The sequence below is a fragment of the Pholis gunnellus genome (genome assembly GCF_910591455.1).
Source record: "Pholis gunnellus genome assembly, chromosome: 11".
Lineage (NCBI taxonomy): Eukaryota > Metazoa > Chordata > Actinopteri > Perciformes > Pholidae > Pholis > Pholis gunnellus.
In genome coordinates, this window is record NC_136538.1 from 798,513 (window position 1) to 826,504 (window position 27,992).

General features: G+C 40.6%; 1 protein-coding gene across 2 annotated transcripts in view; it reads right to left on the reverse strand.

Annotated features, from left to right (window-relative positions):
- Positions 1-4,092: 4,092 nt before the first annotated feature.
- Positions 4,093-27,992, reverse strand: part of shtn1 (shootin 1) — a gene marked incomplete at its 5' end in the record, with an annotated part of 38,920 nt that continues 15,020 nt past the window's right edge. The window contains 13 exons of one of the 2 annotated variants that reach the window (XM_079169396.1): positions 4,093-4,346; positions 5,068-5,188; positions 5,592-5,642; positions 6,896-6,999; positions 9,342-9,424; positions 9,828-9,945; positions 10,124-10,277; positions 12,650-12,796; positions 12,937-13,031; positions 13,188-13,269; positions 14,827-14,909; positions 18,173-18,344; positions 24,921-25,015. In XM_079169396.1, the coding sequence (XP_079025522.1) occupies positions 4,315-4,346; positions 5,068-5,188; positions 5,592-5,642; positions 6,896-6,999; positions 9,342-9,424; positions 9,828-9,945; positions 10,124-10,277; positions 12,650-12,796; positions 12,937-13,031; positions 13,188-13,269; positions 14,827-14,909; positions 18,173-18,344; positions 24,921-25,015 (1,337 nt within the window). In that variant the 3' untranslated portion in view covers positions 4,093-4,314. Of the gene's footprint in view, positions 4,347-5,067; positions 5,189-5,591; positions 5,643-6,895; positions 7,000-9,341; positions 9,425-9,827; positions 9,946-10,123; positions 10,278-12,649; positions 12,797-12,936; positions 13,032-13,187; positions 13,270-14,826; positions 14,910-18,172; positions 18,345-24,920; positions 25,016-27,992 lie in introns of those variants that run through there. The other variant, XM_079169395.1, reaches the window with a different exon arrangement.

A 27,992-nucleotide genomic window follows, 5' to 3' on the forward strand; every position in this document is an offset into this window, starting at 1 on the left:
CACGGCCGGCTCACAGCTTCTATTTACATCGAGAACATATGACTGATTTAAACGTTTAAATCAAGTGTGCTGGCACATTATATTCCACTTTCATCATTTCATTCTGCTGTTATCTCGTACTTGCCTGTCAATATTTCACTGTACAACCAGCTGAGTTGATTATGAACAAAGTGCATTAATCTAGTGTTGCCATTTTGGTTTATTTAAAAACGATGGTAAAAAATAAATATGAAGCTAAGTAAGTAAACATAACCTTCAATAAAAACAGTTTTCACAGCCCCAGACCTCTCGCTGCTTCTTCAGATACACACAAGCCACCGTAGCAGGTGCTGTACGCTGTACCTCTGTACACAAACCTGCTTTCAGGTCACAGTCCATCATCTCCACCAAAATATCCAAACACTCATGAGCCATAACACAGCAACTTCAGCCTTCAGTGTTCACCACAAAGAAAACAAGAGAAGACTGGTGAAGGTCATTATATCATGTGACCACTACACCTACTTAAAGCTTTTTATTTATAATGTTTGTATCATATAGTTAGGCCATTTTTATTGCTATTTGTATATTTGTTAAAGTAAAAATACACGGAAGATTGATTTGTCTTACTGCTTTCATTATATGAATTATTGATGTCATATGTATTGAATGTGTTGTAACTCTGTTATGTTGTTCATTCTGTACACATGACATCTTCAGTCCATCCTGATAGAGGGATCCCTCCTCTGTTGCTCTCCCTAAGGTCTCTTCATTTTTTCCTTATTCAACCTCTTGTATATTTGTTGTACATTTATTTGCATAGTACAAATGCTTCCCCTTCCCTTGGCCTTCATTGGTGTTATGAAGAAATGTTCTCTGAAACAGCATGTAGATCAGTGATTCCCAACACTTGCCGACCACAACAAACCTTTCTCACAGTTTACACCTGTCAACAGGTTGTGACCAGTTCAGCTGAAGACTAACTTTCTTTTCTAATTTGATTTGAGCAATAGCAGAGGTCAAATTCTGCACTTTAAATGCATTTTTAAGTTTAACACAATTTTTCTGCTCCACTATTCTCTAAATTATCTCACAATAAAACAACAAAACTCTCCACTGAATGAAATTATTTGTAATATTCATATAAAATGTGCATAGGCAGGTCATCAATCACACTCATTCATATTGGCTTGTATATTGACATAAGACAGTTCTGAAACAAACAAATCTTCTAATGTCCTATCACTGTGGCTTCATATCATATATGTATTGAGGACACTATTCTAGTAGCAAATTGATTCAAGAGTGACAGAGCAGTTCTTGATTCATTGTGTTCATCTGTCCAGTGGAAGCTCTGTGCTTTAACAGAACTAGATAAGGAAGGCTGTAAGAAGCTGTGGGAGGATAATTGCCACAGAAAACACACACACACACACACACACACACACACACACAGAGCTGTGTCAGTGTTGTCTAACAAAGCATGTCTCCTGTCTGTTTGGGACGTGTGAGGTAAAGGCCCCTTCATAACTGGTCAGCCCCCTCGCTGACCCCTCTCGTGGCTCCTCAGTTGCTGGAGGAAATGATTCGGTCAGTGTAGAGACAGGAGAGGAGGCCTGGAGGAGCATCCGGCCGGCCTGCAGCACAGAAAAAGAGGCTGCTTGTATACAGTGAGGAATGGAGGAGCTTCACAAGTGCTTTGTTTACCAGCCACATACAGCTGCATCAATGGGCCTGTCAAGTGAGTTTCCCTTATTCACAGCTCTTTTCTATTAAACAGAATCTGGCTGACATGGCCCTGCTGACACTACAATAGTCCTGACTCACTTGTTAAGGCTGGAAATGAAAATGTAGACTGAAGTTGTTGATAGTAGGTCCAGTTGGTAGACATTTCTTTTTTATTTTGTGTCAGTTTTACTAAAGCATCATGATTTACACTATTTTAGATTCTTTCTAGATCATACAATTGCTTCATTTAATTAAATGTCATGCAGATAAATAAAATCACAAATGTTTTGCAACAGATTTTTCTTCCAGTTTCATTCTTTGTGGTTTCTTAGTTTGCATGCAGCGTACACTCAGTGTTGCTGTAACTGACAACCTCTAATCAATGACACGTGCAGACACCAACTAAGGCCGGACACACAGCAGCGTCTCAACTGAGGCGCCCCGGCAGGCAATTACAATGTTTGGGAAAATAAATGAAATGACTAACAAAATAGGTCAAATTAAGTGTTTCCCTGACACACTAAAGGACCTCCCTAATTGCTGGTCCCTGAAGGGACAAGAATACAAAAACAACAAAACCTTATATTGTATCAGCCGATGACGGGGGAAAGATGGAGAGCCGAGAATGGGCTGTGGGAGAAGAAAGGGAAACAGCATGGTTTGAGTAATTACATGTTTTGCCTCAATCGGCGGTGTGTGTACCGTCCGTCAATCAACATCAGCGAGTTCCACGGCTGGAGCAGATGGCGGAGGAAGGAAGTGAGCCGGCCATTGACTTTGTCTCTGCGTTGAGTTTTGCTAGGACTGCGTCGACTAGAATAACTGCATTAGATACAGAGGATATGGGAGGCAGGGACAAGTCAATACAAAAACCTTCATTTCTTTTTTTAATGTTACACCATCTCAAGCAGGTCGACCACTCTCTGACACCCTGTACTCTAAGATAACTCACACATCCTCAAGCTCTCTACACAAGTGATTAGTTCATAGAATCTCCCCACAGAGCATTTCCTGTTTCTACCAGCTCCACTGTTGTGACTAAATGTGCTGCTAAATCAAATTAGAGTGTGACTTCCTGGAGTGAGGGATGAATGAACGCGTGGAAGATGGAGTGGAGTCTTTGAAGCCTTCTGCTGATGAATCTGGTTAGAGAAGAGCCACAATGACATTTCCTCCACACTGTTCGGGGGGATTGGGAGCTGGAAATTGCCCCTCAGTGCTGAATGAAGCCTAAGCTTTAATTAACAGCAGCACACAATAGGTGACGGACATCGCCCACAGTTCACAGCTCTCATGTTTTAATCCCTCACTCAAGGAAGTGTCTGGGAAATTTGGCAGGTGTGGAAGGGAAGCAGTCCACCTTTGTGGTTAAATCACCAGCACAGTCATTGTGCTTTTCAAAGGGCGCAGGCTGATCCTCCGCTCCATACCTGACTACCACCAACTCTGACCGGGGCTTAAAGGGGAAATCCACCCCAACACTTTAACACAGTTACAAAACAGCTCGGGGTGAAGTGTTTTGCATTTCTGGACTCATTGAAATACTTGGTTTCAGTCTTGTTCAGGCTGTTCGTTTGTGCACTTTATTTTATATCCCTCTGTACATTTTAATACGTTTCTACTTGCACCGATTGTTGATTGTTAAATGTTATGCACCTCCCGTCATGTTCAACATACCATGGCAATAAATGGTTCTGATTGTTATTTACTGATTAGACTTCACTCATATTATGATTTTACCCACATTGCTATGGAATCTGATGACTAATGGTAATAATCAGATGTCTCGACAGTCAGTCATCCATTATAGAGATTTATCCACCAGCAGTAGACCAGAATGCATTGCAGCTTTAAAATATGTTTGTTACATTTTGAGCAAAATCATTCAAACATACTAAATTGCAGTAAATCACAAACGTAAGTATATTTGACATGTCTGTAATCCATAGTTGGAGAGAATAGAGTTTCTATTCTATATACAGAGAGGTCACAGCTGGAGCTAAGAGCTAAGACTCTGGGTCCAAACTAACTGATTCAAACATGGTCTTCTAAAAATTGTTTTTGAATTGAATTTTGTAAGTGAGCGAGTGTGGGTAAGAGTGGAAGCAAAGTCTGCCACGGTGGCCTGTAATTGCTCACAGGGAGGCTACAAGGTCAACACTGGTCTAGGGAGAACGATCCAGAAACATACTTTGCTTTGGCAGATGCTCAAGGCTACAAAACGCTCCACTGTTCCCCGCAGTGCAAACAATGAATTGGGCTTTACCTTCAGTATCACAAAAAGAGCTGAATGAACCCTGCACAGGTGGTGTGGGATACACATTCATTTCACTGAAATGAACTCAATGTAAATCAATGACACACTTGTTCATAGTTCAGGTGTTACGTAACCTCTGTCTTTATTAAAACCACCATCATTACTGCTCTCATTTATTTTCCAATTTGGAAATCCTTACAATACAGTCTGAAATGATTATTTTAAATGCATTGTGTAAAATGAAATGCTAGACAATGATTTGCGTCATGTGATCTTCCGCCACCCACATCCAGTCTACAGTTTATGGGTGGATCCTCACGTCAGGGCCGACCTCAGCCTGGTGGCACCCCTCACACAGTCGGGGACAGGATGGAATGGAGACCTGCACAAATATACAAACACTCAGTGAAACTATTAGTGTTATTACTTCTCAGACTACAGCAGGTAAGAAAGACTATGCTGAGATTCTGAAGACACTATCACAGATTGTGTTCAAGATCAACTTCTCCACCATCATTTTTATGAATGGTGACACTGCTCCTGAACCGGTGACTTTCATTATTTCACACTATCTCACTACAGAAAATGTATAACTAATAATTATAATTCATCAAACTGCCATACCAACTCATGATCATACTGATTCATCGTTTGCCTTTTCATTTCCCTGAAACGTACTTATTTGACTGCTTCTATAGCATTGATCTAATTCTATTTTCTTTATTTGTTGGCGGTTTTCTGGAGCTGGGCACAAAAGAATTTGCCACGTTGCACTGTGTATGACTGGTGACAAATCAGATGATTAGATTTGACTTTGTCATTTTGGACACAGGTGTGGTCTGATTTGTTGCTATAGTGCCAGCCACTTTGAAAGTATACAAGTTCACATTAAAGCCCATGAGAGAAGTACAGTTCGGCTTTAATGAGAGCTCTATATTCACTTCAACCTCGGTCACAAAAATCCACAAAATCACACGTACACTACCTTTTCAACAAAGGCCAAACATTTGAGGGAATCCAATTCTAACTGATATTTGACATTTTTTATGTTGTAGATGCATTATAGCCCACAGACAGTTTAAAGTGAAGGAGGAGAAACTCACTGGCGCTGTGTTGGGACTCCAGTGCATCCCGTCGTCTCAGCAGGATCCTCTGCAGCTGCTCATCGTGGTTTGTTGACGGAGACGCTGCCTTTGGTTGGGGGGAGGTTCTACTGAAATTCTCCTTGACAGATTCAACAAAAAACACATGCATGGTGGTGATGATGGTGTGTTCAGGAACAACGGAGCTCAAAATGAGTAGATCTTGAAGAAACTTTGGAGTGGACGCATAATCAACAGTAGCACAGTAAAATAATGTGCTCGTTTCATTCTTCATTGTGTATGTAGAGTATGTCAACATTGACTGCAGCTCTTTAAATGTTGCAGTAGCACTATTTCTTCCTTTAATACATCCGACTAGCTGAACCTTTGTTGAATTTGATCTTTTTTTTAATAATAAATTCTGGTGTGAACACATCCATGTACAGTGAAGAATCCAAAGCCTGTCCTTTGGTGTAAACACAGTGAAAGTTCAACCAGTCAAAGATGGCTTGTGAGGACATTGGATTGTTTTAAATTCCCATTACCATGATTCCTTTGAGTTCCTGAATGGCAGAATTAGAGGGCAGCCTCTCCATCTGGTAAAAGGAAAATAGGAGGAACAAGACGGGTTTGGTAAATAAACAGCAGTCTGACACATTATACTTATTTTTCCTCATTCAGCACTTAGAGGCTAAACTGCACCTCTTACCACAGAGACGAGACACTGTAGGCAAGCACGAGGATGTATGCTTTCTACAAGAAGCAAATGTGTAAACACAATCATTTTGAGTCACGTCAATTTTCCCATCCTCATTATTTATAATTACCTCATAGAGCAGGTCCTAATGCTATCTAATTTGGCAGCGTTGTTGTGGCGGAGGAACATGCAGACTAAAAGATGTCTTGGCCTTAAGTCATGTTTTATCAAAACAAGAAGCTCTCAGATAATCCCACACACTGATGGATTTAAGAGCTCGGAACAATATATGCTTAACAATGTACAATGTGGTTTAGTGATTGACAAAAATAACACATTTTCTGTCACAATCATGGCAAAAATGCACACGCACTTCCTTTAATGACTCCCATTTCATGTTTTCACATCTTCCGTCTATTTTAGTCATGGTGAGACATCTCTGCAGACTGTAATGATTTTCTGCCTTCAATCCTCTTGAAGCATCATCGGCTGGGTTTTCGTGATGAGGGAATATTTCACCCCTGAGCAACATTCGAGCTGTCCATTATTGTAGAAAACAAAAAGGTTTGGAACCTTTATCCTCATTTTTAAAGGATTTCATAACTTATGTGCCGTCAGTCCGAAAGGGTAGATGTTAGTGCGAGCTTTTGCCCCCAAATGCAGCGTATACTCTAGCATCGCTAAGGGATGCAACTACGTCATGGCAGGTGTATTGCTCAGGACCAAAACAAAGCGCCGTGCCGAGTGTGAAGTCGTTTTGATGAGCAATTCTCGAGAAAGCTGTGAGCAGCGACACCTGAGGCCAAGCAATCTGCACGTTCCGAAACAAGCACTGCTCAAGCTTTTTAAAAAAAAAAAAAGGGCCGGTAGGGTGTGCTCCAGTTAGCGGGGTGTCAAACTGCTCCCCGGGAATGTTTATTCCAGAGTGCTAGAACCCCGAGCTGGACCCGACCGATTGTCAAACTTCAGAGTTGAGGTGGTTCAAGCGTCTGATCAGGATGCTTCCTTTAGAGGGTTTTTTATTGGATTATTCTTATATTACTGACAGTTCACTGACACTAAACTGCAGCTTTAATGAACTGGCTGTAAAAACACAGCAGGTTGCAGACATTGCCAGGGTAATACACCGTGTGAGAGGATTATTGAAGGTACCCGTCTCCTGGTTCTATTAGGTGACTGGCTGACAGGTCGAAGTTGAACGCCTTTCTTGATCCTATGCATCATCTCCTCCACTGCCTGCTGCCTGATGTCTGTTTCTGGGACACACACACACACACACACACACACACACACGGTGCTTTTTTTTTTAAACAAACACGTCGTATTTAACGGCTTCACTGATACTAAACAGGAGCCTGCCTCAGTGGGAGCCAGTGCCAAGAACTAAAGTGAGTTTAAATGATTTTGAGAGGCACTGTGTAATTCACAGGCATAATTAGCTCTGCACTTGAAATAAAGCTCATTTGGATCTGAAAGCTTGAAAATAACAAGCCCCCAGGACCAATCAAGGAAGTTTTTGTGCTCCAGCATTTCCCTCGTAATAATGCCATAAATAATGCCATAAACATTGAGTGAACTGGATTACTGTAAATGCTGTTTTCGGGTGGATTTGGCTTTATTCGTGGTAAAATAAATAGTCATTGCTGTGGATGTTAATTTTGTAATATTTAAAGCGCACATTTAGATTTCAGAGTGTGTGAGGTTAACAAAATTATTCTAAAATTAATTTCTGCACACTGTCTAAAAACAAACACTATTCAGCAATTTCCAGCCAACTTTCTGTGAGGATAAGGTTTATCAAGTTCACAAAAGATGGGATCAAAAAACATAATGCTGCAATAAGGCAGCCCATTGGCAAAAAATGTGAATATATAATTTTCTAACAGAGAACATTCAACTGCATACACAATGGAACTATTGTCAGAAGATATCTTTAAAATGTCACACCAAAAGTATTTTGTGTTAAAAGTAATAGTAAAATATTTCCCTCCCAAGTGCTCTGAAAGAGACCATTATTCAGGTGTCAGAGTAGAAGATCCTTGGGTGGCACATATTCAACCCTGTATGCGATTCCAAAAAATACCACGTGCGAAGCGACCAATTGAGGACTCGTATATTCATTTAAGGAAATGAGGACACGGTATACCCTGTTCAGTCAACATGGACGATCCACCTGCTCCAGTCAAGGCTTCCCTTTTGTCTGCACAAACTGAAGAATTTATCATGTTGACCTAATAGGCCAATGATTGAGATTTGAGTTAAAATTTCAAATGCACCACTTGCTTCAACATTTGTCCTTCTACACAAAAGTGACATCGATTTGCAAAAGAAAAGCCGAAAAGGATTCAAGACCAGTTTTCCTACACCGGCATGCATGACAAATAGCAGCCCTTTAAAATACAAAATGAATATACGTCGCATAGAGAAAATATACCCAGGATGTTTGAATTTAAGTACGAGTTACAGATTATGGACTAAATTATAACTTGTTTGAAAGATTTGTTCCTACTCTTTAACACCCAACCTGGAAAACACTACAGACAATTGTATTTGTATACTTTACTACCGGTACATATTTAGATTTTCCCATCTGAATTTAGTTTCAAGTCTAGTCCTTAAAGCAGAAAAAGTACTTATTGATGATTAGTGATTTTGATATTCATAGACGTTGATGATGATCGCCTCAGTAAGCAAAGCTTCAGAGGCTCTATGGTGGTGGAGACCTTGCATCTTTTCCAGAGAATGAGAATACGTTTCTCATTCTTAGATTGGCTTCTGTCAGCACACCCTCGACCTTGTCTCAACAAAACAGAGGACTCCTTTAGTCCGTCCCAGATTGATCATCTTGTCGATAGTGCTACAGGCTCACTGCGAATGACACTAGACTATTACTCCTCTAAAAAAAGAAGATAATAAAACAGGTTTGCTCCATGGTATAACCCTCAAGCCTGCAAATTTAAGCAAACATCACGAAAACTTGAAATGATATGGGGTTCCACCAATTTGGAAGAATCTCGGTTAGTTTGGCGAGACAGTCTTAGAACATATAAGAAGGCCCTCCGTAATGCCAGAGCATTACTCATCAGAAAAATAAGAACAAGCCCAGGTTTTCTTCAGCTCTGTTCTGCTCAAAGCCAGTGCCGAGATCCTGATCTCTGGGGACTTCCCAGTCTCCACACTGGATAAGCAAACGTTCTGTTTCCTCCGTCAGATAGGATAGACCCAGCACGCCACCAACATATCAAGATGTACACGGACCGTACAGCCCCGGTTAGTGGCACACAGATGGCTAACGTAAACTATAAGCCAAAGCCACAAGTGAAGAAGGATAGCAGTGTTATTCTGAACGGCTCTCAGAGTTTCAGCAGTTTGGTTGAGTTTTGTGGATTTGGTTCTCTTTTTCTATAACTGTTAAGTGAGATGTTGATCAGACCCAGTGGTATAGTGCTGCCCCTGATTTCTTTGGAGCAGGTGGCCAGGTATTACACAGTGTACCTTTAATTGCATATTTTGCATTAATACTGGTGCTTTATACTTAAGCACAATAAACAAAGACCTGCATGATATAATGCACATTATGTGGATGTTTGATGTGTACCTGGTGCCTTGGCTGAGTCCTGGACCACCAGTGGGATGTCAGTACTGATGTCTCTTCTCTTTCGGATCAATGACAACAGCAAACTACAATGGGAGGCACACATGAAGATCAACTGGTTGTTATTTAGGCAGCTGCCTTCACAGCATCCCTGTGTTTCCATTTGGTCCCTACTCATCAAACATCCTTTCAGGAACAAATAAAGGTTTCGATCACAGTCATCCATCAGCTTTTTAAAAATATTTTAATGAAAAAAGAAAACCAGACAGACAGTTCTCTCAGTGACTGCATCAGAGCTAATTCCACCTGCTGAGTTGAGTGAAAAACAGTTGCTAAAGGCCAACAGTGAGGCTTCATAGTCAACCAATGGCTTCAAACAGCGGTTTCTGGTGCTTACCAAAAAATATGTTTCACTGGAAATGTACTTGATCAAAGTAAAAAGGATTTGCCTGACTGATGACGTGCAGAGCGTATTGTGTGTGATCAGACCTGAGTGGGTTAGAGGCCGGAGCTGGGGCTGGAGGAGGTGGAGGTGCCGGGGGAGGTGGAGGTGCTGGAGCTGGGGGCGGGTTGGTCACTGCCTGCAGCTTCTTCTGGAGCTCCTCAACTGAAACACATTCAGTTACAGTAGACACACAGTAACAGCACCAAGAGCAGGAAAAACAACTAATCTCATGGTCATACTGTGAATCAAAGGGGGCCTGTTGCCTGCTGAGAGCTCGTATAGAGTACAGCACGAAGCTCCACAGTGCGTCCTATCCTAACAGTTCCAAATATGTCTTCACCTGTAGACCGCAGATCCTTGACCTCCAGTTCAGCCTTGGAGCGTTTGTCACTGTACTCCCTTTTCTCCTCTTCCACGAGCTCCAGTTTACGCCTCAATGCCATCAGCTCCCTCTGAGCCTCGCAGCTCTGCAGCCTGTCCTCCATCTGCTTTATCTGACAATGTAGGAAGCACAACACACACTCATTGTTCACCACTATGGGCTTGTACACTTTTGAAACTGAACTAGCGTATTGTTCACTGAACAGACCTTCAATCAACATGAACAACCTGTAACTATATAAAGAAAGAAATAAAGTCATAAAGAAAGAAATGTTCACGTACAATGAGCTCTGCAGCATTGTGTTGGCCGTGGCGGCTGCAGATCCTATGGCGATGATTTTTGATATAGCATTGGGTAGCTGGCAGTTGACATTCAGTCATCCGCTCCCCAACCCCAGTTCCTTAACCAGTGTTTTAATTGTTCCTCAAATGAAGGGTATGGCTCACCTCCACCCAGCACCAGCAGGGATCAGTGATCCCACTCAGCTCTAATTGTTTCCATCAGTGGCAGAGGAGGAGGGAGGAAGCTGGAGGCTACGCTGCTTTTAATCATCAATCTGGCAGGTCATGGCCCCTAGGTTTTACCATCATGGCCTGTGATAATTCACCAGGTATTTCCCCCCTATGTAATTAACCGGCTAAATAATTCCTGTTTTGATACATATCAATCAGAGGCACTACAGGTGTAACGCATAGGAGGTGTCATATATGTAATAATTTTTTTTTTTTAACTATTGTAATGTCATGAGAGGTCAATATGGCAGGCTAGGGTGGGGTGGTGCAAGGTAATTCATAGAAACAGGCAAAAATCAAAGGTTGCCAGAAAAGGGTCAAGTTGTATTCTTATTGTACGGGGCAACTCAGGTAATTCTCGTTATCAAACTCAAAAAGTCCAAAACAAACAAAAAGCGTCCAAGAGGAGATAAAGCTGTGTTCAACTGAACAGTATTAAAAAAACTCAACTTCGTGTGTCCTCGGTTTCACCGGCTACCGGGTCTTCTTCCTTTCAACCCTCAGTCTGGCTTTGTACTTTTCTTTACGCCGTTCTCCAGTCCAGGTTAGTTCTCGGAGCTCCTTCCAGCCGTGTGCTCTTTCTCCTCCTGCAGCTCTCCAGTCCGGCCTCAATCAGGTGACTTAAACATTCACACCTGGGTGAGTGGTGAGGCCTTCTGGGAGCTGTAGTTGGTGCATCGGCGGCCATCTTGTGGTGTGGCTGCTGATCATTAAAGAGGAGGTAGCACCCATCTACCACCTGGCCCCTGGTGATGCCACACTATGGTTTTGTTTCTAATGAGTAAAGCATGAATGAATATGCACACAAGCAATTTTGGTCGACTGCTGTCTGGAGCTGAGGTTTGTCGCTTTGCATACCAGATCCTGGTGTGTTCAGGCAACCACAATATCAATAATCTGCTTGGAACTTTTATTATTCTGTGAATGTTTGTTTTGTATAATGTGTTATTTCCATTTCAAAAGATGAAAAAGAGTATTCTTCTTACACTGTCGTCAGACATGTTTGAGCCGCAGAATGAATCAGCAAACAGTGACAGCACTGATTCATTTAGCACCAAAAGGCTGAAGTCATGGTGGTCATGGTCCACCACACACTGAAGCCTGATCTTCTGCACTCTTCTGCCACTGCCTCAAATTTGGGTTTGGGTTTTTTTTTCTTTTAAGAGAACTACACATTGAGAATGTAATTCAATCCAAAAGTCCCCAAATGACAAGAGCATATGAGTTTTTTTAGGAGAAGACATCTCAAAGTGAGGCTCAACTTCCACCTGAAGAACTAGCATCCTCTCTCCCTCTATCTTTCAAGGGCGTAGGTTTGGTTTCAACATTGGTGGGGGTCTAATTAATGCTGAGCATAAAAATACTTCATTTGCTGCATTCATTTATGGTGGAAATGACTAGTTATGTGAAAGAAAACACAACATTTGAGGTTTGGACTTCGGTGACCTCATAGCTGGTTACAGTCGTGCTGTTCACACCAGAGGCACATTTCTCTGTGCCGGTCAACAAGCGATTCTGCTCCTCTGTGTGTGTGTGTGTGTGTGTGTGTGTGTGTGTGTGTGTGTGTTCACTCCAACGGTAATGTGAACGAGTTTGGTAGGGACAATTATGTCCATGTGCAAACCTACACCCTTGCTCTCTCTCTCCGTCTCTCAGCCCAACCAGAGACAGGTTTTTATTGGGTTATATTTTGTATTGCCATTGTCACCCCAGATCTTGCTCATGAGGGAATGTTGGGTCACTGTAAATGATAAAGTACTGCTCTATATGAATAGCCTCTCCAGATAACTATATTTTAGTTCTGATTTGATGCCACATAAAAAAAAATGAACTGAATTGCATTCTGTACAGATGTTGTATTCACCACCTCCTCAGTCTTCCATGTCCAATCAAGAACCAAAGACGCCAAACTCTATATGTAATGTTACATCCATAAATTAGTCTACTTTGTGAAGGAGTTGTGTACACGGACCTGGTTCTGGTGCTCCAGCCTCTGTGTCTCCAGATCCTGGGTCAGTCTGGTGACCTGGCTGAGGGCTTCCTGTACAGCTTGACTGGGCGAGGAGCTCTGCATCAGGATCTGACTCTGTCTCTTCAGCTTTGTTTGCTCAACCACCATCTGAATAAAGGAAAATGGATATTCCCCCATATGGAAGACAGTCAGGAAGGACACGTTGTTACAAGCGACAAAACAGCATAGTGAAAGTCATCAAACTTAGAATTAAAGAGGACCACAGAAGGTTATTATAAAAAACTCACCGCTGTGGCAAAGCCTTCTGCCTCTGTCCTCAGGTCCCTCTCCAGCTTCAAGGTGTCCTGTAAGGCCTCATATTCCTCCACCGCAAACTGAGACACTGGACGGGACGATTTCCAGGTGGGGTCATTCATACCATTTACCAGTAAAGTGAAAAATGTAGTCTACACAATACTAGCAAATAAGACCATGCTCATGATTAGCATATTTGATGTAAGATTATCAGTGACCCCCCCCCACACACACACAAACTAACCTCTGTTATATTTGCCCAGGAGTTTCTTTTGCCTTACTGTCTCAGCAATTAAAACAGTGTTATCGTGTTTCTCTTTCAGCAGCTGCAAAAGTAAGGAGGAAGAGAGTGGAGAAGAACAATACAGGGAATTTTATGAGTTCTGTTTTATAGAAATCACTGTCATTGTTAAAATGGAGATGACAAACAAGGTTTTAACAAATAACATTTTAAGTCACTCCTTTCTCATTCAGGAGGCCGCTGGACCAAAACAACAGAGTCATTTCTTTTTTATATGAATCAACCAACAGCTGGTTGTTGGGGAGGAAAACGCACCACAAATATGTACACGTACGCAAAGTGTCCATGACGTGTAGTAAATGGAGTTTGGTCTTTTGAAAAGCATCCAAAGTTTAGCCTTGTACAGCTCCATTGAGGAAACATATGGAAACTGGTCGGGTTGAAAATAATCCAGTGTTATACTGTCATCTTTGGTGTTCTCCAAGCCTACAGTAACATACTGACAGTCTGGCAATGTAGTGCCGAGTCCTGACAAACGTCTTCTGGGAGAAAACTATCATGGTCACATGGTGATTTGTCCTTCTGATTGGTTGCTGAATGTCAAGAGGGAAGGTAGAGCAAGAAGAGAGAGAGGAGGAGGAAGGAGATGGGCAACGCAATAGGACCCCAGACCAGAAAACCATGTAGCGCGAGTAAGTCCACCCTGCAGGAGGGGAGTGAGGAGTTCACTGGGGTTCAGATGGGCCCACATCCTTTCTTGGAACCATTGCCATACAGCACACATTTTGGCCTTTTGGTCGCTGGTATATCTGCAAGGCCTAGTGTAAATGTAACTTCCTTAGACCTAATAACAAGTCATTGCTCCATTTCTGCCTTCGGTGTGACAAAACTAACTCAAACAGAGACAGATGCTACCAGCTACGGTGAAGAAAATAGCACAAAAAAGTTAGCTGAATTCACTGCACCTCAGAACAAAAGTCAGCTTGCCAGTACAAATATAGAGATACTGCAGTGCCTGTGTTGTTGTTACTGATGAGTCACAGTTATCCGAGGTTAAAACCATGCCTAAGTGTTAGACATGTTGCATTTACCAGCAATAATTGAAATCATTCTGAACTTTGCTGCTGGATGAGTAATGCAGGTGGTTAGTGTGCAAAACATCCAAACTAAGTTGGCTACAGGTGCAGGACTAAAAACCATCCTCACTAGTCCTCCTTTAGCTTAGTGGTGGTGACATGAAGTCATGTGACCGTGATGGAGTTCCTTCATAGCCTGACGTTAACTTTTTACTTCTGCTGATTGTATTCAAGCTTCAAATATCATAAAAGTGGTGTTGATTTGTGAGAATTTTCATGCTGAACAAAACATTTAAATATCATCAATGTTTGTTTTCCACAGAGATCATTTTCTGCAATAATCCAGAATCTAATGGAAGAATCCCATTGGCTGTTTGTGGAGGGAACCAGCGTGTGCAGGACTAAAAACCAGTCACAAAAGAAGAGGAGAACCTTCTCTCAGTATCACGTCTGAACAATTTGGTAACCTTGCTGTTGACATAAATTCATTATGAGCAAAAATGCATTGTGTTTGCAATCATCATGACAGAAACAGTGCTGGACAAAAGGAAGAATCTCAAACCTACTTCTTCCCTGGTTTCCCTCAGTTGTTCTCTCACGGCCCCGAGGTCAGCGACTGCTTGATGTTTCTCCAACTTATATTGTAGCTCTGAAACAAAGAAAATCAAAGTCGTGTTAAACATGGCTCTTTCTTACACGCACCAATGGTTGTTTATCATATTGAGTGTATTTGCAATAAAGTTCCCCTGGTGGAGTCCTCACTGAGATTGTTTACGTCATTTGGATGTTTGGATGAGGTTGTTGTCACCTGATCAATGCTATCAAACTACACAGTAAACTGTCCAGCCGAGGTTAATGTATCCGACCTTTAATGTAATACTAGTTCTATCACAGTAACTGAGTATCTGAGGCCAACGTACACACCATGTGATCAGATACACGATTTGTGTTGCTTTTAGATTGGGAATAATTTACCCCAGAACAAAAGAGAAAATCTGAGAACACAGGTCAATATACTGCGTTAGCCATTCATTTATTTCTTTGTGATATGTGTTTGCCAAATTAAATGTAATGGCTATGAATATACTGAGGAATCAAACAATGCTTCGCCATCACACTGTATTGTTATTGCTTTATGTGTTAACTACATCAAATGAATTTCTTTGCACAGGAAATTTGGGAAACACTTTTGTCCTGAAATTTTTGAAATGACAGAGTTTAAATCTGTAACTACAAAGCAGCTCACAGCAGGACTGGGACATTTATGAGGAAACGGTCACTGACTTTTTTTGGGGGGGGGTGCCCTTTGCTGAGTAGGACATGTATTGTCAAGGATTCTCACATTAAATGGAAATGCTAAAGAAATGTCTGAACAGATGAACAGTATGGACAATGGCAGGACCCCGCCTGTGATATGCTCAGCTCAGAAATGACAACAGATGTTCTGTGATCACACCCAGCTGAGACCTTTATGTAACTATAAAACAAGGAATCTTTGTCTGACTGTCAAGAACTGCTCAGCTGATCTGCTTCACACTGGGTGGGCTTTTAGTGGGATTTTGTGATTTTACGCCGCCCTGCTTTACTTTTCACCCTCCTTCTAACTTTGAATGTTGGTATTGACAGTGATAGAAGTATTATTGATACCACACAGAAAAAGTCCTGCATTAAAATGTTTGTCACTCTTTACTTGAACTAGAGAGGCATTATAAGTACGATGAATTTAGATTTACTGAACGTGTGTTGAAGGTGGAGCTTTCAATTCCAATATGACGCTGGGTAGTTTAATAAATGATAATGCATCATATTTAAATTGTTGAGTCAAATGTGAAACGTAACCAGTAACATTTCTCTGTCAGGTAAAAGTAGTACTACAATGTTTTCCTCTGAAGTAGTAAGTTATTTTGGGGTACAATGAGTAAGAATAGTAAGATCTTTCAGTATTTTTCACAACTAAACATCATAATAAATCTAAAGCTGTTTGGGGCTCTTTTACTTTGGGGCCCCAGACCCAGGTTGATTACCTTGCTGAACGTTAAATTCCAGTAACTGTGAAGTTGTTTGTATAAGCCGTAAGCAGCAGCACCACAGGCCAAACATTCAGCCCACACTAGTAAAACTGCACTAGTCTGATTAAAGTGTAAACTTGTAGAGTGAGAGTATCCTCTTTGTTCAATGGCAGGAAGTGTGTTGACCAGCTGTCCATCAACATGCAACTGTGAATGTTCAACGAAATCAGCCAAAACTCTTAGAGCAAGGCAACGTCTGTCTGTATATCTTCTACATCATAGTATATTATTTGCAAACGGCACGATTATCACTCCTTTATAGTGCCTACAGTCTTGAATAACATGATGGGAACAGCGTCATGAAGTGTGAATCCATTATCACCTGACGTATAATTGCTGATCGACCATGACATTTCCCAGAGGCAGCTGGAAATAGTTGAGTGTACTTGAGACACTTTAAGACTCTTCCTTTGCCTCAAAGTCAGTGGGCTTTCTCAATGTGTTTTTGGTCAGAAGCCTGAAATAAGGTCTGTGGTTAACACAAGCTGAAGAGATTTTAAAAAGGTGGTTGCTAACAAGAGTCTAAATGAGATGACTAAACGTCCTCACTAGTCCTCCTTTAGCTTAGTGGTGGTGACATGAAGTCATGTGACCGTGATGGAGTTCCTTCATAGCCTGACGTTAACTTTTTACTTCTGCTGATTGTATTCAAGCTTCAAAAATCATAAAAGTGGTGTTGATTTGTGAGAATTTTCATGCTGAACAAAACATTTAAATATCATCAACGTCTGTTTTCCACAGAGATCATTTTCTGCAATAATCCAGAATCTAATGGAAGAATCCCATTGGCTGTTTGTGGAGGGAACCAGCGTGTTCCCTGCTGGGTTGGCCTACATCATTCCTGCAGCACTCAATGGATGGACTTATTTATCAATGATGTTTTTCATTAGACTTAATGAGGTCAAATTTATATATTTCAGAAGAAGGTCAAAGGCACAACATTTGAGTTAATAAATGTAAACAAGTGACAGAGTATGTAGTGTGGGTTGTGGATAGGAGTTCCACGCATCTAACTGTCCCGCAGGATGTCAGAGTTTGTGTCAATTCATTTTAAAATAATCAAAATACTCCTGACTGGTTTATTTCTGATCTTCTGCTACATTATGAACCATCCAAACCTCTCACTTGGTCTGGGTCAGGTGTGTTTTCTGTCCTCAGAGTCAATACTAAACATGGACAAGCAGCATTCTGTTTTTATGCTCCACATATCTGGAACAAACTCCCAGAAAAATGCAGGTCAGCTGCAACTCTTACTTCTTTTAAATCCATGCTGAACACTTTTCTGTGTGCCGCTGCCTTTTATCAAACAATTTCTTACACTGTAACTTTTATTCTTGTATTTCACTGATTCTATTTTAAGCTTGTTTAATATGTTTTAAATGTCCTTTTATAATGTGTTTTTGTTGCATTATATTTGAGGGTTTTGATGTTTTATGTAAAGCACTTTGAATGACCGAGTTGTTGAAATGTGCTATTTAAATGAACTTGCCTTGCCTAAAGTTTGTATGACAGGGTTTCTGTTATGAATGTGTAGTTTACCAGAGGGACTTTATTAAGGTATACATAGCAGGACGTATTATATATCTGTTTTATAGCACTCCTATGACATGTGAAATACCATGTCTGACATATCAAATCTGAGTGGTGCCTCTTTGCTGATGTTCACACTACACTATACTACACAATGCCCGGTAACAGGTCGGACTTTTACAAGCATTAGTTACTGGAATAACGCTAACAATCCCACTAATATGTTTGCCGTTTCTCTGTGGCTCGAGCTATGTTGACATGCTGGTATTCATGGGACATATATATATACCAATGAGTTGGAGACAACATGTACCTGAGATGTTGGTCTGGCACAGGGGAGAGAGGCAGAAATTACTGGCTGCAGGTAGCTCTTCACTCTCCTCCTCCTCTTCATCATCAAGGTTGAGCTCAGTGATGATCTCTGGGCTGAGGTGGGGCAGCAGCATCATGCTCTTCCTCTTCAGAGAGCGTTTCTGACGGTTCAACTACAGTAAGGAGGCACAAAGAGAAACATAAAAGGACATTCATATGTGATTGTCAAGAATATCATGCATATCACAGATCAATGGCACTCTGTGGCAAACTATTTAAGGGGACATATGCTCATTTTCAGGTTCATACTTGTAATTTGAGTTTTTACTAAAACATGTTTAACTCTGTCTGGAATGCTTCATCTCTTTTAGCCCCCGTCCCCAAAAACAGCCCCGTCTGCTCTGATTTGTTTGTGAGGAAAATTTGGTGAACCTTTGCAAAGGTAGTTCTCAAGCCGTGGGCGGTATACTCTAATGAGCCTGCATGTGACAGAGGAAGGGGAGGAAATCACACCAGAGCAGCGTTGGGAACAGGCTATTGCTTGGCTCCTGGTATTGCTGCCGACCGATTTTGGGGCAATGATCCCTTTCATTTTAAAGGTTGATCATTCAAAAATAATTAAATACAAATCTTTAATTGCCGCATGAAGCACTTTAGAAAGCATTGACTCATCGAAATAGTACCAAATGTAAGCTTCAGACATGCTGAAGTAACTTCTATATCCTGGCCACTGACACCATAAACAGCTTACAATTAGAACCAAACAAAAAGAAGCAAGGTGTGATTTGTGATATGCTGAGAAGCGTCTTTCTTCTGATTTCCTTACTCCAGGGGACTTTTTCTATCTAAATAACACGAGCGCTTCAATTGGGACTATGTTCACATACATTTCTGTCGAAATGAGTACTGTAACTTATCATTCAGCGCTGACACTCAATAGACGAGGTGCACAAGGTTGTGCTGGTCCAGTAATGTCATCCTTTTTATTCCAATTCACGGACTGAGTAATACCATATCCATAATTGGCCATATCTGTATTAGGAGTATACCTTTTTGAATACAGAAAATAAATAATATATGGTAGTAGTTAGTGCTTTATGACATCTATTGTATACAGTGTGAGAAATCCGTGGGGGTCTTGGGGGTTTGAGACCCTTGATTGACACTTGAGACGCCCTGAAAGCCTCAATAGCAACATTTTGTTGTCACATTGTCACTAAAATGTTTTAAAACTTCTAATGTCCTGTAGTATTGAAACTGTAGTCATGTTGTACAGATTGTAAAGGCCTATGAGGCAAATTTGGGATTTTGGGCTATACAAATAAATTGAATTGAATTGAATGGAATTATTCACAAATATGAAGAAAGAAAACGTGGCATTTTCCTCTCACATATGACCATTGAACACCTGGTTGTTCCTGGTTCCAATGTTGCAAATGATCCACAATGCAAATGTTGTGTTTTCCCGAAGAACCTGAGAAGCAGTGGATTTTTTTCTGCTTCGACATTGGGCCTCTGTGACCCAGTCTTTTTTAAGATTAGATAGAATATTTTTAACCTCTGGCCTGTTTGCTGTGGCTGAATTATTGCGATGGACCTGCTGTGCATTAGGTACAGCGACACATGTTCCTACATGTGACTTGGTGGTGTGTGTGAGGCATGTTTAGTCTACTTGATTGCCTTGTGTTGCATCTATTAAATCTTGCAGACCTATTTTCAATTGAGTCTTAGGACTTCAGCATGCAACACTGGAGAACTAGGTAGATTGCTAACGGGTCATTCGCACACTGTATATATTTAATGTATAGTATTTAATTAATTATATTTTCTTTCAAAACAGGATGGTGAAACTAGATGGAGGCGATAGAAACAAATAGGATGGTTGGACACATTAACACAATGAATCACTTAAAGACCGGGATCAACAGCTTTCTCATGTTTTACCTCCTTCTAAACTCAGTTGGACGTGATTATGCAGAGAAGGATGAACAAACAAGCTGTAGCACTCAACTTTTCAAAGATTTGAATGGAAAATAATTTCACAGAGAATTTGCTCAACAACACAGCCATGACAATAACACTGGAGTGTAGGTAGTTTCACTGAAGTGTATGAATACACTCACAAGATTACATTGTGCAGCCACATGAACAACACACAATTTATGGCATACTCAGCACGTATTTCCTAAAAGATGACATGAATCCAACAAAAAGTGACATCTTTCAGCGCCTTCATTTCTCAAGCCTGCGTAGAGAGACAAGTGTGTTTGTATTAAGCCAGTAGAAAACAGGCACAGAAATGAGGAAGCAAATGAGATGTTGTTGATTTCCTCTTTTCTTTGGCCCTGCAATCAGTCATAATGGCAGGATGCATGCGAAAGCAATGATAAGGTGTGAAAAAGCAGACATCGAAAGAGAAGCACAAGCAGTGAATATCTCTCCTTTTAGATGTAACCACTGTTTTTTGATGTGACATGTATTTGCATCTTGCATTTCTATGCATCAAGTTTTTCTGTGTGATTATCACTTATAACACACATATTCTTAGGTGGCGTCTACCTATGAAATTATTTGCAAATTGATCAGTCCTACATGACAGATACATACTAAACTGCAACAATTTTTCCCTTTCTGAAAGTTCAATCATCAGGACGGCCATAAGGAGACCATTGCTAAGTAAATCAGGAATGAAACCGATTGGAAGGAGATGGATGCAAATGTTTCTGGATGTCATCTGAAGGAATAAAAATGCCTGGAGAGAAGACAAAGAGAAGGCCAGCCATAAAAGAAACATTTATTAATGGCATCCTGGTGGGAGCAGATTGTAGCAATTCCATTTTTGACGATGCCCTTTACACCGAACTGCAATCAACAATACATCATTTATAATACATAACACTGGAGGTCACCGTTACAAAGACACAGCATCTTCATCTTACCGTCGATGACTTATCAACACAAAAAACCACTAAGCATCAGAACTCTGATCGACTGGTTGTACGCTGTTAACTCCCTCCAGATGTCTTTAAATTCAAATGCTGAGCAGTTAAAGAATTGCTCTGAACTCTCATTGTGGGCTGGGGAATACTTTGTATGCAATATTACCATCATTAGGGACAAAGAAATTAATACAGAGTTCAATTTGTCCGTCCTCCTCTGGGAACAACTCCTTATGTATTTTGGGTTGGATTTAAATGTAAATGAGTAATACAATAATGTTAACACCCTCAGAGAGCAGGAATTGTGACTCTACAATACAACTGAAATGCTATTGAAAGGTCAACTTTGTTCAAAAAGGTAATGTCACTTATGTGCAACCTTATTCTGTTCACAGCACTTGGATTTATGGTGAATGAATGTGTTGCTTTTAACTAAAGTAAGTGAATAGTTGATGTATGTATATATTCTCGGATATGGCTAATCAAGGACTATCAGTCTACCCCCCCCTCCCCCACTGTAAGTGCTCATACTCCCTGCTATAATAGCTAACTATCAAGATTACCTGAAATTATGATCCCTATAGGAAGGACCGGCCCTGCCTGGAGGGGTATAGTCTGGCCTCGGCTATTTTACACCCATTAGCCGCTCAGGTCCAACATCTAACAGCAGCCTTGACCCAGCATGTAGTCTCAGCTCCTCCTCCTGTCCCTCTGACGCCCGCTCCAGCACACGAGCCCCGTGTGGGAACCCCAGAGCGCTATGCTGGAGAACCTGAGGGCTGCAACCCATTCGTCACAAACTGCTCCATCTTATAATTGTGCCATTGACCTGCAACCAAGCACCACTCCACCCAGGGGTCGCCTGTATTCCTTATCTGCAGCTGAAAGAGAGGCCATGGAGGCGTACATAAATTCCTCTCTAGCTGCTGGGATCATCCGTCCCTCTTCTTCACCTGCTGGTGCGGGGTTCTTCTTTGTGGGGGTCACTGAGGCCTTGCATTGACTACAGGGGCCTCGACGACATTACCATTAAGAACCGCTACCCACTCCCACTTATCTCTTCTGCCTTTGAGTTGCTGGAGGGAGCTACAATCTTCACCAAGCTAAACCTGCGCAACGTCTATCACTTGGTCCGGATCCGAGAGGGTGACGAGTGGAAGACGGCTTTCAACACCCCCACTGGACACTACGAGTACCTGGTTATGCCCTTCGGCCTCACCAATGCCCCAGCCGTCTTCCAGGGCCCGGAGAATTAAACAGGCAGGTGTTCGTCTACCTGGACGACATTCAGATTTTCTCCAAGTCCCGAGAGGAGCATATTCACCATGTCCAAGCAGTCCTTCAACGCCTATTTAAGAATTCTCTGTTCGTTAAGGCATAGAAGTGTGAATTCCACTCCTCATCTGTCTCCTTCCTGGGGTACATCGTGGGACAGGGGATCGTGCAGATGGATCCTTTCAAGGTGTCAGCTGTTACGTCCTGGCCCGTCCCTTACTAACGTTAACGTTAATTTGTACTATTTATTTATTTATTTGTTTGTGTTATTTTGAATGGGAAAAGATAAAAAAAAAGCCCAAAACTGCTGTATTAGGATGTATTGAACACCATTAGTAATATACAAGTTAAATATGTATTTTGGTACATGAGAAAATTCAAATGGCACACATGGTGCCCAAATGTGCCCAAATGCACATTTTGGAAACCTCGCCTAAACTCTCTGTACTCTCTGTGTTTAACTTTGAATATTTAGATTGTAGCAAGGATTTGCTAGTCTTAGAAGTTGAAGTAATCTTTGATCTTTGTGGAAGTCTAATATTTTTTCTGTTTTTCTGGATGAAGTAATAAAAGTCTATGTTTTAGAGTTTTAAGATTTAAGTCAGTTAGCTTTCTCACTTAACTTACCTGACAAACCTGAACCCCCAATAAAATGTTGAAAAATTAAGTAATTCTTGTGTATATCACTCAACACCACTGATATCATGGGGGTATAATCTGGCCTGAGGGGTATGAATTAGCCTAGGCCAATTTATACCCCGGAGTATAAATTGGCCTAGGCCATAATATACCCGGGGTATAATCTAGCCTAGGCCCCTTTAATTAACCCCAGGTGTAGTCCGGACTGGGGGTATACTATGGCCTGTCACACCGGGAGTCAGGCGACACGGGTAGAACAGGGGCAGGAGATCAGTCTGTGATAGAGTGCTGGAGAGTCTGGCATCGAAAAGCAAAGAACAATCTGGCAATGTGTGTCTGGGAGGCAGAAGTCTATATAGTGGCTTGATTAGTGACAGGTGACAGGTGACTGAACAATTTGGAATAATTCTAAGATTTCAAATTGCAGAGTCAAAAAGGACATATGTCAACATAATTATGAAGTGTGATTCATATAGGATTGTCTAATGCAAATTGCTTCAAAGTAATGATTACAATCCATTAGTGAATAACTCATTTTGGATCACAGCAGACTGTTTACACATGGTGGTTCTTGAGGCCCATTGTATTTAAATTAATTGAATATCTGTTCAAGGTATCACGAGCTTTCAATTCTAAAATAATCCTGAATGGTTTAATGAATAACAATGTTTCATATTTGAATTGAATCTGAATCTGCAACGTAACCAGTAACATTTCTGTCAGGTAAATGGAGTTCAATGGTTTCCTCTGAAGTAGAAGTACACAGTAGTCTTCAGTTAAGTTGTATATTTCTTACGTGCTTTGGGGGGCTTTTGTAAGTTATGTTAAGGTACAATAAGTTTCAATATTTTTCATATCAGAATACATCTATATCTTTGGGGCCCTTTTAGTTGGGGCCCTGGTGGTTTTCTCTGAACCGGAGTGTATGAGCCGTGACTCATCTATGACGTGTCAGGTGTGTTGCTGAGGACCAGAGGATCAGCAGTGATCAGCCTGTTCTGAACAGACGTGCGATCAACGAGCACTGCACTAGTCTCTTCAATGCAGAACATAAACTACAGGATTACAACAGAGATTCAACACAAACATAAATATCCCCATGCTGAATAGTGGAATAATAATAGCAGTACTGACATTTGTTATTTGTGAGTTTAAATATTAAGCAGGTATTGGGAGTGTCTTGAGAGCCCAAATATACAGTTTTTAAAAGCCAGACATCTCAACAGCCCCTGTAAGACGAGGGCGACAAACAACCCAAGGTAAAGAGGAGGACTGAAGGCCGGGGAGCGCTAAGAAAATAGGCCTAAAAGTTGACCTTCACCATAATTCTCCATCAGCCTCCCTCCCACTGGCCAAAATCTGGTCCAACCAGGTGGACTGTGAGAGCTTTGTCCAGAAATTGAATGAGAAATGATTACAGTGATAAGCTCGACACCAGTGGGCTGCAAAATCACTATGTGCCAGGCTCTCCCACTCTCAATCACAACTCGCATTTTAGCAAGGACTCCCAAAAAGTGTGCTCTGAATCCAAAGAATCCACGAACATACGGGGACAGGGGCAGAACTGGAGGACCACAGAGTCCTTTTGATTGCAACGTACAAATTGAACGTGTCAAAGTGACAGTTCCTGGAATACACTGACCAGAGTGTCTTAAAAACCTGATTTGATTCTGTAGTATCATTATTATTCAGCCAAGCGTGTTCTAAATCAACAGATCCCACAGTTCTGATTCTATTATTCCTCTCTTGTTTTAATTTAATGAGACAATTATCTTGTTTGTGAGCTTGTTTTATTGGACTTCATTTAAACTTGAATCTCGGCTTACTTAGGAAATGTAAGTAACACAGATAGAACACATTGGTTATAATACTGAGCAGTTGACAGTAAAAGTGTACCTTGGAGGCCAGGGCTTCAGCACTTTCTCTACATGTCCTCTCGATCTCCAGGTTCTGCTGAATAACATTGACCTCTTCAATGACCATCTGAGAAACTAAGAAAAAATAAAAAAGAGTTAAAAACAAAGTAAAGATACCTCACCATAACCATATTGCCTCTAATTCATAACTTGCTGAGAAGCACTACATGACTTTAGGCCCCTGGACAGAGTGATCCAGAGGACAGGTAATTCATGAGAGGAATGAAGTCCAGTTTAAAATGGTGGTCCTATCATACCGTGAGACACGTCCACCGATGGAAAACACAGACACACAATATATGGATATGGATATATTGTTTCCTAGAAATGATGTTCATATGCTAAGAATTCTTGGGCCAAACACATTTGGAAGGAAACATAATCGCTTTTCACTGCTAATGTTTTTTTCAATGATGTGCTCTGTTCCTAGTAAAGTCTTGTCTGTTGCTGCAGTTCAAGTTGACATTTTTAATATTTAACGAACACCATGATCTTTTCCCAAACTTAACCAAGAGATCTGAGTTGCCTAAAAAAACACATACAAACTTTAATCTTGCTTTAGTTCCCATGAGTTGATACTTTGTTTTAAATTCATAAAAATAATCTAGGTGGCATTACATTTGATGCTTGTTAATGTGCAGTTAGGGGCAAGTATGGAAGAATCCTATACTGAAATAAAACGATCAATACCAAGATGTAAATGTTTTGGGGTTTTGCCACAATCACAAATCAGATACAACACATGCTACCCTCAGGCATAAGGACTCAAAAGACCTACATTTAAGTATATTTACATATTGGCAAATAATGGCAATAATTCACAAGTGGCATTTTACAGTGAGAAGGTTGATTCATTGTGACTGCTTTATATACTATTGGGTATATTAATCTATAACAATGTTTTAATATTTAAATCTAGATTTATGAACTACATCTGCCAAGTAAATATTTCTCGCCTCACAGGTTTCCATGGATCGTGGTTATATCTGGACCATGGTCTTGCCTCCTCCACCCACTGCTACTATCTTTATTATTAGTAGTCGCATTGCTTGCTATTTTCGGTGCCATTACTGCTTTTGTTATCATTGTTATTCTACTATATCCACCTTTGCTGTTATTACTAGTAGTAGTAATTTTTCCATCATTATTTTACTATAACTCTCATTATATGAATCATATGCATTGAATGTGTAACTCTGTTATGTTGTTCATTCTGTACACATGACATCTATACCAGCCCGCTGGAGGAAAGGGAGGCACGGGAGAACCAGAACCAGGATTGACTGAAGACTATCAGACCTCTGCTGCAGTAAAATGAGAGGTTTTCTAAAGGGACTCTGGTGCCCGCAAACACTAACACTTTTAAAAATCAACACAAATTGAAAGTTCCTCGTAGTAACTTTAACAAGTTTTATCTTTTCTAGTCCAACCAGTAAGAATCGCTCCCTTGTTGAGAACTATTATGTTAGTTTCACATTTAGCCCCTCAAACAGACAAAGCAAAAAATTAACAGATTGAAATCAATCCATGTTCAGAGTGGCGAACATACAAGAAAGACAAGAAAATGATGCATGGTCGTCTTACAATCTGAGCCCCATAGCAAAAAAGCTCACAAGTCAGTAGCCTTTTCAGATGTGACAATGTTAATGAAGTACGCAAGGAAGCATTGACAAATCTACTGAATGACTGCTTTCATGTCAATACAAACTTTAAAAGTCAACTCATGGCCATTCAACCTGATGAAAATCCCATCAACAAAACAAAGAACATGATTAGGATTTTCCGAATGAATGGGCGCATACCTGTAACTTCTCACTTCATTGCGCAGTTAATTGACACAAGAGTGCTGTAACACTTGACACTGGAAAATATTTCTGCTTGCTATTGTGGCTGCCATGTGAGTAGGCTCAATGGTGAGTGACCTATGTACATCAATATAGTTTGAATTCAAAAGGAAGGGAACAAAATGTTGTTACCAATGTATCTTTTATAAAGATAATTTGCCCTACCTTTTTATTTCCATTAGCCATAGCCATTAAGCCTATGGTGCTTATAGACTGCATATAGGCTGATTAAAGGCAAGAAACAGCTTTAGCGCTTAAGACTATAAATACAAGTTAAGAGTGCACACAGGCATTTTGTTAAGAATTATGCATTTGATGTTGCACATAACCCAGGGTGAACAGGTGAAACATTTGCTTTTAAGCCTTATTTGTTTAGCTAAACTACTGTAGCATGTACAACGACAAGGCACTACAAAGGTATATGATGAGGAGTGAATTTTGATTTGAAAAAATCCTGGAGGGTGTTAAATCAAGTGAGTATAGGCACTGGATTTATAATCTAAGACTGTATTTTTATAAAAGTATACAAAGTCTGTTCAATATACAGAGAAATCTGCCTGAAAATAAATCCTAGTCTAATCTTCCACATCCTTATTGGATATTCTAGTTCCTTGATTTATATGTTGAAGTTACATTAAAATATTTTTGGAAGGGAGAGGACAAGCAATTTAAAGGACTGTATTTAAAATGTTGAACATTAATATAGCATCAAACAATATTTTCAATGCAAAGATAAAGTGGAGTACCCTCTGTGTGTGTTGTTATCAAAGCTTGTGCTCTCTTTGTTCCCATAGCTGGCCGGCTGGGGGTCTTTTCGTGCATATTAGTGCATGTGAGCGTTCCCCACAGAGAGGCACCAACGAGGCATCCCCCTCAGGGAAACACTGTCAGCTCTGTCAGCACTGTCAAATAATGGAAGGTTTAAAAATCCACAGATCTACAAGATCTCCAGAAAAACTCCAGAAGACATGTGACCATGTAACATATTTTAAATTGTTCTTCATAACTCACAGACTTGAAATACACAAATCATATTTTGGTAAAATAAATAAATAAATAAATATATGTATATAGAGAGAGAGAAAGAGAGGCAAATATTGTATGAACAAATATAAGACACATAGTATTTTTATACAAGAAACGTATTTTTTTTTATTTTCTGTTTAGTAATGTAGTCATGTATTCAGTGCAATAAATATTTCATATAT